We start from the raw sequence: 13236 nt of genomic DNA, 5'->3' as shown, positions 1-13236 counted from the left end.
TTGTTGCGGAGCACGGGTTCTAGGCGCGCGGGCTTCAGTAGTTGTGGCATGCAGGCTCAGTAGTTGTGGCTCGCGGGCTCTAGAGCACAGTCTGGGTAGTTGTGGCGCACTCACTTAGTTGTTCTGCGGCATGTGGGATCTTCCCGGACCAGGGCTCCAACCCATGTCCCCTGTACTGGCAGGTGGATTCTTAACCACTGCGCCACCAGGGAAGCCCGCTAAGTCCTTTTTAGGTGCTGGGAATATAGCAAACAAACAAATAAACAAAAGAGGCAGAAATGTCCTGTACTGGCGGAGTTTACATTCTGGTGGTGCTCAAATATAACCAGGGTACTCAGACCTGCCAGAGGGGGATTCAGACCCAACCTAGGATCCTAGATACATCTCAGGGTCACCAGATATTTCCCATGGACTCTTAGATCCCCAGAGTACCAGACCATCCCATGGACCCCAGATATATGTCAGGGAGCCCTCAGACCACTGAGGGACTTCCAGAACCATTAAAAGACTCCTAGACTCAGCTCCACAGACCTCACAGAACCTTGACCCAGCAGAACACTGGGATTCACTGCTGGGGCCACCAACACTCCCCTGAGCACCTCTTTGCCTCTCTGTGGTCTGTGTCTCTGTCTCCCACCTCCTCTGCCTGCTGAGTCCCTGAATGTGGCCCATCTCCACTGCAGATGCATGGACATCCTGGAGCTGTCGGAGCGCTTGGACCTGCAGCGCTTCCACTCGCACACCCTCCGCCTCTACTGCGCTGTGTGCGCCCTGGGCAACAACCGTGTGGCACATGCTCTGTGCAGCCACGTGGACCAGGCGCAGCTGCTGCACGCCCTGGAAGACGCACACCTGCCCGGCCCCCTGCGTGCAGGCTACTACGACCTTCTCATCAGCATCCACCTCGAAAGTGCCTGCCGCAGCCGCCGCTCCATGCTCTCTGAGTACATTGTGCCCCTCACTCCTGAGACCCGTGCCATCACCCTCTTCCCGCCTGGAAAAAGGGCAGATAATGGTCCCCGCCGCTACAGCCTTCCTGGTGTCGGCGTCACCACCTCGCTGCGGCCTCCACACCATTTCTTAGCTCCCTGTTTTGTGGCTGCCCTGCCAGCTGCTGGGGCGGCAGAAGCTCCATCCCGTCTCAGCCCCAGCATCCCTCTGGAGGCTCTTCGGGACAAAGCACTAAGAATGCTGGGGGAGGCAGTGCGAGACGGTGGGCAGCACGCACGCGACCCTGTCGGGGGCTCCGTGGAGTTCCAGTTTGTGCCCGTGCTCAAGCTTGTGTCCACCCTGCTGGTAATGGCTTCCTCCTGCTTCCCTCTGGCCTGTTCTTTCACATTCCAAATCATCCATCCATCTGTACATACATACCTCCATATGTTCCCCTCCCATTTATACATCCAACTACCCATTCATCTCTCTGTCCATATACCCTTCACCTTCCAACTTATCCTTCTGTCATCTACTCATTCACTTTTCCTTCCATCCATTCGTCTGCCGTCTATTCATCTGTTTAGTAATCACTTCCTTCTTTCCATTCATCCATCCAACCAACCGTCATTCATCCATCCTCCACCAACCTTTCCATCCATCCACCTATTCATTCAAACATACCCCCATCTTTCCATCCAAATGTTCCTCATCTATTTATCCTTCCAGTCTCCACCCAATTATCCATCCATCCATACATGTATCCATCTAACTTTCAATCTAGTTGTCCATTCATTCACACATCATTACATCCACCATTTCATCTATTCATCCATCCCCCTACCCATTTATTTATTAATCTATCTTTCCCTTCATGCATTCAACCATCAGCCTCCTTCCACCTGTGCATCCACTCATCCACCCATCCACAGATTCATCCATTTCTCCATCTTCCACCTATCTGTCCATCAATCCATGCATCTCTCTATCCATATATATTAAGACCCATCCACGTACCCACAAATCCATCCAACCATCTACACCCTTTAATTCACCCATTCTCCATCCTTCTACCCCTTCTTCATTTCATGTACCCTTTCATTCACATAACCATCTAATGACTCATCCATATATCCATCCATCCATCCAATTTTTCATACACAAACCTATCCACCCATCCACATATCCATCCTACCCCAGTGCCTGGTTATTTACCCATTTATCTATTTGCCCATCTACTCATTTACTTACTTATGCATCTGTCAAACCATCTATCCACCCCCCTATCTATACATCATTTATCCTGTCATCCATCTACCCACCATCTCTTCTTCCACCTTTACCTTCATCTCTCAGTTCATTATCCACCCGTCCATCCATCTCCCCATCAAACCTCTACTATTCCATTTATTAATTCATCCACCCAGTCACCCAGTCCTCCCCCTGTTCATTCATCTCTCTCTCTTTCCCCACTATTTTTCCCTTTTATCTACCTACTCTCCTTCCATCTGATAGCATCTTCATTATGTTGACTGAGAGCTAGCATATGCTGGGAGCTATAAGGGCCTCAGGTGTAGGGTGTGTCCTGTTACAGAGTAACAAATGCTCAAGCTTGGGAAAAAGGACACTTGTGAAGGGAGAGGTGCTCATGTTTGGCTATGTAGTCTGGGCCATGTACGTGGGACACAGGGTGTGGATCTGGGGGGATCTTAAGGAGGATGGATGGCAGGGCGTGGGGTGTGTGTGCCTTTCCTGCTTGTAAGAGGAGCCATATACAGCCAATGCAGGAATGAATCTGGCCTGTGCAGGAGAAACAGATCTGGGGAGTGAGGCTGGGTCTTGATTATGGAAGCCTTGCAGGCCACAGTGACAGACCCGGGCTTTGTCCCATAGGTGATGGGTATCTTTGGCGATGAGGATGTGAAACAGATCTTGAAGATGATTGAGCCTGAAGTATTCACTGAGGAAGAAGAGGACGAGGAGGACGAGGAGGACGAGGAGGAGAAGGAGGAGGACGAGGAGGAAGAGGCACAGGAGAAGGAAGATGCGGAACAAGAGGAAGAGGAGGCGGCAGAAGAGGACAAAGAAGAAGACTTGGAGGAGGGGCTGCTACAGATGAAGCTGCCGGAGTCTGTTAAGTTACAGGTGGGCTGATTCTTCCTGTTTCCCAGCCTCCATCCCTCCGGGCTAGTACACACGGGGTCTGGTGGGGCTTGAGTCTGGACTTTGTCCCAAGGCACTGGGGAGCTGTGGAAGGGCAGAAAGCGGTGGAGTGCTGCTGGCTTTGAATGAGCTATCTGGTTTCCATGTGGGAGGTGAAATAGAGGGATGAGACCGTGGAGATGGCCGGCTTGAGGATCCAGGCAGGAGACAGTGGTGGCTCGACCAGAGCAGGGCTACGGAGTGGGGAGAGAAAGCAAGAAAAGTTTCAAGGAAGTCCTGACGGTCTCACCACCATCCCTCCTACTGCATGGCTGTCATCCCACAGATGTGTCACCTGCTGGAGTATTTCTGTGACCAAGAGCTGCAGCACCGTGTAGAGTCTCTTGCAGCCTTTGCAGAGCGCTACGTGGACAAGCTCCAGGCCAACCAGAGGGACCGCTACAGCATCCTTGTGAAAGCCTTCACCATGACGGCAGCAGAGACTGCCCGACGCACTCGCGAGTTCCGCTCCCCACCCCAGGAGCAGGTCCTCTGACCCCTGACCCCAGCTGGCCTTGCTGTCTAAACCCAACCTCAACCTCTCCCCTTACTCTGATCACTGACGCTACTCACTTAACCTCTAAACCTGAGCTTGACCTCTGACCCTATCCATATACTTATCTGTTACTCTTCTACCTCTCTCTGAACCAGACTTCTGAGTCACCGCAGACTGACCCTGACTCCTTTCGAACCTTTAGTCGCCCAGATATTCTTCGCTAATGACCTTAGACAGGAACTCACGATAGGGTCTTTGATCCTTGACTTCAGAGTTCCTGCTCTGGGGTCTCTGACCCTCATTCTAATCTTTGACCTTCCCCTAGATCAACATGCTATTGCACTTCAAAGATGCTGACGACGAGGAAGATTGTCCTGTCCCTGAAGAGATCCGACAGGATTTGCTCGAATTTCATCAAGACCTGCTGACACACTGTGGTAAGAGAGGAGATCAGAGAATCCTCCTCCCGAACTTGCTCTTGAGACCTGTCTTGAAGTTTCCTAAGATTTCCTGACCTTAAATATCTACAGTATTTGTGCAGTAACTGTTGGTAAAATGAATGAGTGACTGAATGAACGAACATGTCAGTGAACAGCTAGATGATGAGTGGAAGGATGTGTTTATATGGGTATTTGGGTGGATGTATATGTGGACACATGGCCGTAGGCTATAGCTGGACGGAAGAGTGTGTGAAGTGATGGAGAGAAGGATGGCCGAATAAAGAAATGCGTGAAGAGACAGCTGACTGGTTGGATGAATGAAAAGAAGGATGGCTGGAGGGATGGATGGCTGACCTCTATTTTTTCTCGTAAGTCAGCTGATAATCTTACTGAGATTTTCTTATATGTGGTGAGTCATTTTTCCCTGGCTGGCTTTCAAGATTTCTCTTTACCTTTGCCTTTAGGCAGTTTGAGTGTGATCTATCTAGGTGTGGAGCTCAATGAATTTATCCTACTTGAGCTGTTTTTGTTTTTTGCCACACCATGAGGTTTGTGGGATCTCAGTTCCCCAGCAAGGGATCGAACCCAGGCCACGGCAGTGAAAGCCAGGAACCCTAACCACTAGGCCACCTAGTTTCTTGGATGTGTAGATTAATATTTTTCATCAAATTTGGGACTTTGAGGCCATTATTTTTCCAAATATTTTTCTGCTCCTTTCTCATCTCTCCTTCTAGGACTCCCATTATGCATCTGTTGGTACACTAGATGGTGTCCCACAGGTCTCTGAGGCTCTGTTAGTTTTTCTTCAGACTGGATAACCTCTGTTGTTCTACCTTCAAGTTCATTGATTCTTTCTCCTACCAGCTCAAGTATGCTGTTGTACCCCTCTAGTGTTTTTTAAATTTCAGTTTTTGTACTTTTCAACTCTATATGGTTATTTTGTATATTATCTACCTCTATTAATATTCTCTGTTTGATGAGTCATTGTCATCATAATTCTCTTTAATACTTTAGACTTGATTTCCTTTAGTTCTTTGAAGATACTTGCAATAGTTGGTTTAAAAGACAAATGATCCAAGGAATGAATAAATGAACAAACATGAACATATAAAGAAACAAATGGAAACCCCCATGAATGCACACATGAATGAGAAATGAGTGAGTGAACACATGAATGAATAAAGAAGTAAATGATAGAGCAGATCAATAAGCAAACAGATGAATGACACGCTCTCTCTTCTTGCCCACCTCCAGGAATTCAGCTGGCGGGGGAGGAGGAAGAACCAGAGGAGGAAGCCACCCTGGGCAGCCGCCTGATGAGCCTGTTGGAGAAGGTACGGCTGCTGAAGAAGAAGGAGGAGAAACCGGAGGAGGAGCCACCTGCTGAGGAGCACAAACCCCGTGAGGACTGGGGCCACCAGGGATGGCACAGGGGTGGGCCAAGCAGCCCTGCGCTTGGGGAGTTTCTGGGTCCAAGAAAGGCCACCAGGAGTAGCCCAAGGGACGGGTGGATAGGTATTAATGAGAGAGGAGGAGTGGAGAGAGGGGTGAGAGGGGAGGCATGCTGGAGGCGTGGCCCCAAAGTTGGGGCTGCACGGTGTGTGTGTTGGAACAGTGTGGTGCATGGCTGCCAGAGCAGAGGCATACATCCAACCTTGGGATGGGGCAACTCCTGCACCACCATGGCTTCCACGTACTTGTGGCTTTTCTTTGTTTTTCCCTTATTTCTTGGTGAAATGATTCCTATGCTGAGGGGTTAGGAAAGCAGTCATGATAAATGTTGGGCCCATGGGTCATTAGGCAAACTATATATTAACACCATATAACAAGGACAGAGTCCCTAACATTGGTGGAGGGTTTATTCTATAACATTCAAGAAATTTTATTGGGCCAACTCCGGGCCAGGCACTGTTGGTAGGGCCAGGGAATGTAATAGGGGGAAGAGTCAAAGTCCCTGCCTTCAAGGAGTTTAGAATATTACAAAAGATACCAATATACATATACCATAATGTCAGATGGCCACACATATTAAGAAGAAAACTAAAGCTGAGTGAGAGGAGAGAGAGGGACAAAGATGGAGAGGTTGGAGTGGGGGAGTGAGGTATGCAAAGATCTGGGGAAAGATGATTGGTACAGATGGAACAGCCAGTGCAAAGGCCCTGAGGCAGGAAGATGCTTGGTGCGTTTAGAGACCAGTGTGGCTGGAGCAGAGTGAGCCGGAGGAGAGGTACAGAATATGAAGTCAGAAGTGATGGGTCCAGATCGTGTAGAGCAGACGGAAGGAAGGTAGGACATGTCACAGGTCATGAATTGACACCATCATTCAGTGCCAGTGCAGGAAGGTTTCTCCTGACCCTGAGACACAGGAGACATCTGTCTTCTCTCCCAGAAATCCTGGGAAGAAAAAGTATTGGGAGAGAAAGAGAGACAGGGAGAGAAATGGATGCTGGATATAGGAGAGGAGAGTCCTGGGGACATCGCCAGGGAAAATAAAAGAGTTCATTTTTGACATAATTTTCAGATGACACCAAAGTCTTCACAGTTTTTCTTTGTGTCTGTTGTCTCCCATGATGAAAAATCAGCAGTGTTTTTACAGAACAAATGGAATTACCACTTGCACTTTCAAAGGTGCTCAGAATAATGCTCTGGTACTTTGCAGTGATACAAATGCTTTTTCCTCTTAAAGCTTTTAGGGGGACACTTACGGTCTGGGTATAGGGTGAAGAGGATAGGGAGACTCCTAGAGCCACAGAACAAAATCTGCCAGAATCTGCCCCCTCCTGGCAGGGGGAGGGTGGGGGGTGGGTGGTTAGTAACTGAGAAGCCCTCTGGAAAGAGGGGCGCCCTCTGTACCATTTTCGCTCAAGGCCCTGGCCAGGAAGAGTGTTCCTACCCTTGTGTCCCCTTCCCAGAGTCGCTGCAGGAGCTGGTGTCCCACACAGTGGTGCGTTGGGCCCAAGAGGACTTCGTGCAGAGCCCCGAGCTGGTACGGGCCATGTTCAGCCTCCTGCACCGGCAGTACGATGGGCTCGGGGAGCTGCTGCGTGCCCTGCCCCGGGCCTATACTATCTCACCCTCCTCCGTGGAGGACACCATGAGCCTGCTTGAGTGCCTTGGCCAGATCCGGTCCCTGCTCATCGTGCAGATGGGCCTCCAGGAGGAAAACCTCATGATCCAGAGCATTGGGTGAGGCCCCGCCCCTCCCCTGACGCTGCACGTCCTCGGGGAAGGGAGGGGAGACCTTCCGGCTCAAGCTTGTCTGGATGCAATAATGTGTCCTTCCCCACTTCTGCCCCATCCTCAGGGGGGTGTGCTCCTCCCAGCAGCTAGCCCATCTCCCTAGGTAATGTCCACCCCCCGCCCCGTTACCTCTCCACCCACCCCTGGGTAACAGCTCCTACTCACCTGTGACTCTTGGCTCAAGATTTACCCTCTTTGAACTTCGGTTTCTTCATCTCTAAACTGGGGAAGAGCCACGCTTATCTTGAAGAGTTGTGGTGCGGCTTCAGTGAGCTCATGTAGCGGTAATAACGGTAATAATAATAACGATAACAATAGTCTTGAGCACTCAGTGCCAAGTGAGCCTCATTCATTCACTCAGCAAACATCTATTGAGCACCTACTGCGTGCCAGGCCCTTTCTAGGCACTTGGGGTTACAACATGCAACATGATAGAGATCTCCGCCCCAGGGGAGCCCACCTTGGATCCTCTGGTTTCCTTGTCTGTGAGAGAGGGATAATTCTAGTTCCCGCCTTCCAGGGTGGACATAAGGATTGAATGAGTTCAGATCTGTAAAGGGAGCGGTGCCGGGCACAGACTAGGAGTTCAGTAAATGTTAACTTTTACCACAGTGGTGGTGGTGGCTCCTGCAAGGGTCTGGAGGCTCTGCCTGGACTTGCCTCCATGCACTCTACCTGTCCACAGGAACATCATGAACAACAAAGTCTTCTACCAACACCCGAACCTGATGCGGGCGCTGGGCATGCATGAGACAGTCATGGAGGTCATGGTGAATGTCCTTGGGGGTGGCGAATCCAAGGTAAGGGGGCTGCGTGGGCCGGGGAGCTCAGGGGAGGGGGCCCCGGAGGGCAGGCACTGACCACCAGCCCACCCTGCTTGCCCAGGAGATCCGCTTCCCCAAGATGGTGACCAGCTGCTGCCGCTTCCTCTGCTACTTCTGCCGCATCAGCCGGCAGAACCAGCGCTCCATGTTTGACCACCTGAGCTACCTGCTGGAGAACAGCGGCATCGGCCTGGGTGAGGAACCCCGAGCCCACTCATGGTGGTCCACCCAGGCTGGCCCCCCTCTCCGCTGGCTCACTTAGTCATTTAACAAATACTCACTCTTAACTCACCCTGGATCTGGACCTGTAATGAGCAGTGCTGGGGATACCCAGACAGCCCTGGCCCTGGCCCAAATGGGGTTCACAGTGGAGTGGGGTAGACAAACCCATCCCAGACAGTGTCAGCCTGGACTGGTCAGGCCTGGGATGGAGAAGCAGTCAGAGGAGGCACCTGACCCAGGCTGGAAAAGGGGTGGTCAAGGAGGGCTTCCTGGAGGAGGTGAGGCAAGCAAAAGTGAGACAGTCAGCTAGGCACCTCCGAAGAGCATTTTCACTGCCTCTCACCCCCACAGGCATGCAGGGCTCCACGCCCCTGGATGTGGCAGCTGCCTCCGTCATCGACAACAACGAGCTGGCCTTGGCGTTGCAGGAGCAGGATCTGGAGAAGGTATGGAGGGAGAAGGCCTGGCCCATACCTGGCCCCTTGGGGCACCTGCTGATTTGGGTCCCACTCTATGGGTGCCATTGTGCATGGTCCAGAACTGAATCAGAAGGGGAATAATTTGCAGCAAAGGGACAGGACCCAGTCACTCGCTCACAGGGCTGAGTGAAAATCCACACCCACCCTCCCCAGCCACGTGGGCTTGGCACGTTTCTTGGCCCTCTGTGCTCCCTGCTTCTGTGTGTAGCAGTGAAAGGCATGGGCTCTGGAGCTCAGCAACTTAGATTCAACTCCCCGCCCCTACTCCCGGCCCCACTCTCTTGCTCTGTGGCCTTGGACAAGTGGCTTAAATTCTCCAGGCCTCCATCTCCTCATTTGTAGAATGAATATAATAGAAACAATTTCACACAGTTGTTCTGAGGATTAAATAAGTTAACTCACAAAAGCGTTTACAAAGCAGTAAGCACTCTCTAACAGTTATCTACCATTATAGTATTATTTATTTAACAAATGTTTTTGAGCATCTACTATGTGTCAGGACCCATCCAAGGCAGTAGGGGTATGACAGTGATTGAGAGTCAAAAATCCTTGTCCTTGTGAAGCTGACATTCTAGTTGGGAGGATGGATAATAAACAAGTAAAATATGTGGTGTATTAGCTAGTGACGAGTGTTAAGGAAGAGAAAACGTGAGCAAGGGAGAGAAATATCAAGTGTCGGGAGGGTGTCTGAGTTTAGACACAAGTGGTCAGAGAAAGCCTCACTGAGAAAGTGACCTTCAGGTAAAGCTCTGAAGGAGATGGGGGCCATATGGACATGAGGGGGAAGAGCATTCCAAGCTGGGAAGCAGCCAGTGCAAAGGCCCTGAGGCAGGAGTGAACCTGATGAGTCTGAGGAACAGCAGAGAGAGCAGTGTGCTTGGAGCAGAGGGAGACAGGGTGAGTGCTAGGATGTGAGGGCAGGGAGTTGACAAGGGCAGATTGTGTGGAGGGTCTGTGGGCCACAGCGAGGGCTCTGGCTTTAGCCCTAAGTGAGACAGTAGGGGTCTCTCTGACTGTGTGGGGGACAGACTAGGGGTTGAAGGGAACAGTGAGCCCAGGGAGGAGGTGGCTGCGATGGTCCAGGTGGGAAATGATGGTGGAGGATGAGGGTTATTGTTTGCTGAGGGATCCAAATTGGATTGCGGAGCTCCAGGGATGGGCAAGGACTTGAGCCTTGGGGAGGAAGGTGGTGTGGGTATAGTCTCTGGCTGAGCCTCCTGTGCCCCCAGGTGGTGTCCTACCTGGCAGGCTGTGGCCTCCAAAGCTGCCCCATACTCCTGGCCAAAGGGTACCCAGACATCGGCTGGAACCCCTGCGGCGGCGAGCGCTACCTGGACTTCCTGCGCTTCGCCGTCTTCGTCAACGGTGAGGCAACGGGTGGCGGTAATAGGGCGGGAGGCTGGGGGTCACTGGCCAAAGCCTCCCTCGGGTGTGGCCCACATCCTGGGCCACAGGCCTGGCCTGGGCAGGGATGCCTCCAAGTGGGCGCGGGGCAGGGTCTGGAGGTCAACGGGGGCCTGACGTTCACCCCTGAGGTGCCAGGTCAGGGGCTGTCCAGGGAGGGACCCTGGGCAGTGGCTCATGAGGCCTCCTGACCCCGCGAGCCGCCAGGTGAGAGCGTGGAGGAGAATGCCAACGTGGTGGTGCGTCTGCTGATCCGCAAGCCTGAGTGCTTCGGGCCTGCCCTGCGGGGCGAGGGCAGCTCGGGGCTGCTGGCCACCATCGAAGAGGCCATCCGCATCTCCGAGGACCCCGCAAGGGATGGCCCAGGAGTCCGCAGGGACCGGCGGCGTGAGCTGTGAGTCTCCTGCCCCTTCCTCGACAGAACCACCACCCTCCCCGAGCCCCTCGCTGCCTCCTCACGCCACCCGCCTTCCCCTGCAGCTTCGGGGAGGAGCCCCCCGAGGAAAACCGGGTGCACCTTGGACATGCCATCATGTCCTTCTACGCTGCCTTGATCGACCTGCTGGGACGCTGTGCACCAGAGATGCATGTGAGACCTGAAGGCTGGGCTGGGGGGCGGGCACAGCCAACCTTGAACCTCTTCATTCAGACGTTCAACAACATTGATGTAGCTCTTGCTATGCGTGTGGTCCTGGGCTAGGCAATGCTGGGGACACACCAGTAGCTGAGAGAGCCCCGGGCCCCGCTCTCACAGAGCTCTCAGTCCAGTGCGCGAGATCAGGCAATGAAAGCCAGTTGTAGTCAGGGCTGCAGGGAGAAGCACAGGCAGAGGGGTCAGGGCTGGGAATTCTAGAGTTAGCCCCACGAGACGGAGTCTTTACCTGCCAGTGGGTTGGGAAGGGATGGAATGGGGGAATGACCATACGGGGCAGGGGGTGCCTGATGACATGCCCACCTCCCCTCTCCAGCTAATCCAAGCCGGCAAAGGCGAGGCCCTGCGGATCCGCGCCATCCTGCGCTCCCTCGTGCCCCTGGACGACCTCGTGGGCATCATCAGCCTCCCACTGCAGATCCCCACCCTGGGCAAAGGTGCGGAGGGGCGGGACTCAGCAAGGGAGTGATGCTGGGGAGGAAGCAGAGCGGCCCCAAGGGCAGCCCTGACCCCGCTCTCCTGCCCACAGATGGGGCACTGGTACAGCCAAAGATGTCGGCATCCTTTGTGCCGGACCACAAGGCGTCGATGGTGCTCTTCCTGGACCGCGTGTACGGCATCGAGAACCAGGAGTTCTTGCTGCATGTGCTAGATGTGGGTTTCCTGCCCGACATGCGGGCGGCCGCCTCGCTGGACACGGTGAGCAGTCTGGCCACTCTCCCGGCCTCCAGAGTGGGATGTGTCATGGGAATAGTGGCAGCACTTTTGTCTGTTCTGAACTTGTGTACATATCATAATCCTCCCTCCCCCACCATCAAGATAGAAAACAAAAACCAAGAAAAACTCTGAGTTCTGGGAAAGGGTGGGTGGAAATCTCCAACACCTCAGGTTATAAAAAAGAATTCTCAGTGATGGCTCAGCACCGTGGAGATACAAAGACCCATGCACAACAACAAGGACAATAATAATAGAAGGTGACAATGCCAAGTTAAGATGAAGACTGATAACTCACCATTGGTTTGGCCAAATGGAGGAAGCAGTTTCAGTGAGGTGGTGGGGCTAAAGCCTTATGGGAAAGGGTTTAGGAGAGCCTGGGAGGACTTCCCTGGCGGTCCAGTGGTTAAGACTCCACGCTTCCACTGCAGGGGGCGCAGTGGAAGTTTGCCCCCTGGTCAGGGAACTAAGAGCCCATATGCCATGCGGTGCAGCCAAAAAAAAAAAAAGAGAGAGAGAGAGAGAGCCCCTGTCAGAGAGAGGCTGAGAGGTGAGGTATTGGAGACAGCGAGTGTTGACAGTCTACACAAGTTGGTGACAGAAGAGGCAGGGAAATGGCGATGTGCTGGCTGGGTGAACTTGGTCAAGAGAAGGCTCTTCTTAAGATGGGAGAAATGACTGTTCCCTATTGGGAAAGGGAACCCCGGAACTTGAATCTGTAACTACCAGTTTATCAGAAATACAGGGGGCAGAGGAACAAGTTAACTGACACCACTGGGAAGCGACCAACCAAGGCCAAAATGTAGGAAATTCCATTGGACCCATGACTCAGTTTCTTCAGCAAATAAATAGCCTTAAAAGCGGGGGGAGGGCGGAGGAAAAGGAACAGTTGCTGGTGGAGAGACCTGTCAGCCAAGTACAGTATGGGGTTCTTCCTGGGGCCCTGATCCAAACAATCGCAGCTAAATGCAAAGCCATTTTTGAGACAATTAGAGAAAGCTGACCATGATTATTAAGAGATTTCGTTAATTCTGTGAGGTGTGATAATGGCAGCATGCAGTGTTAAATAGAAGTATTGATACTTGTCTGAATGGAGATACATATTGAAGTATCTTTGGATAAAATGATATATGGCTGGGGGTTGCATGAAATATTACAGGAAAAAAGGCGAGGGTAGAGAGGAAAAGCATGCAGAAGGTGGGTGTCTGCAGAACAGCCTAATCTGGGTAATGAGGGTTCATTCATTGGCTCCTGGAGTTTTGCGTGTATTTGAAATTTTGCATAGTCCAAAGTACTAAGGGTAGTGGAGTCTGGGAGAAGCAGGTTTCAGGGGAAGATCAGAAACCCGGGTCGTTTGCCCAGAGTTATCCTGGGCGGGTGTCAGGGCTTGATGTCCCCACCCTGCGCCCCAGGCCACTTTCAGCACCACGGAGATGGCGCTGGCGCTGAACCGTTACCTGTGCCTGGCGGTGCTGCCGCTCATCACCAAGTGTGCGCCACTCTTTGCGGGAACCGAGCATCGCGCCATCATGGTGGACTCCATGCTTCACACGGTGTACCGCCTGTCCCGCGGCCGCTCGCTCACCAAGGCGCAGCGCGACGTCATCGAGGAATGCCTGATGGCGCTCTGCAG

General features: G+C 52.5%; 1 protein-coding gene across 1 annotated transcript in view; it reads left to right on the top strand.

Annotated features, from left to right (window-relative positions):
- Positions 1–13236, top strand: part of RYR1 (ryanodine receptor 1) — a 121202-nt gene that overhangs the window by 41987 nt on the left and 65979 nt on the right. Inside the window, exons 35-49 of the mRNA XM_089903499.1 lie at positions 684–1296; positions 2824–3075; positions 3419–3619; positions 3954–4065; positions 5323–5469; positions 6981–7254; positions 7994–8108; positions 8194–8326; positions 8706–8800; positions 10063–10198; positions 10445–10631; positions 10718–10826; positions 11206–11326; positions 11419–11588; positions 13016–13236. Of these exons, the coding sequence (XP_089759625.1) occupies positions 684–1296; positions 2824–3075; positions 3419–3619; positions 3954–4065; positions 5323–5469; positions 6981–7254; positions 7994–8108; positions 8194–8326; positions 8706–8800; positions 10063–10198; positions 10445–10631; positions 10718–10826; positions 11206–11326; positions 11419–11588; positions 13016–13236 (2886 nt within the window). The remainder of the gene's footprint in view (positions 1–683; positions 1297–2823; positions 3076–3418; positions 3620–3953; positions 4066–5322; positions 5470–6980; positions 7255–7993; positions 8109–8193; positions 8327–8705; positions 8801–10062; positions 10199–10444; positions 10632–10717; positions 10827–11205; positions 11327–11418; positions 11589–13015) is intronic.

Source organism: Delphinapterus leucas, chromosome 20 (assembly GCF_059928025.1).
Source record: "Delphinapterus leucas isolate spDelLeu-1000000601 "Yukka" chromosome 20, BTC_Dleu_Yukka2, whole genome shotgun sequence".
Classification (NCBI taxonomy): domain Eukaryota; kingdom Metazoa; phylum Chordata; class Mammalia; order Artiodactyla; family Monodontidae; genus Delphinapterus; species Delphinapterus leucas.
The sequence above is the reverse complement of the archived record's forward strand: the minus strand, read 5'-3'. Positions and strand labels throughout refer to the sequence as shown.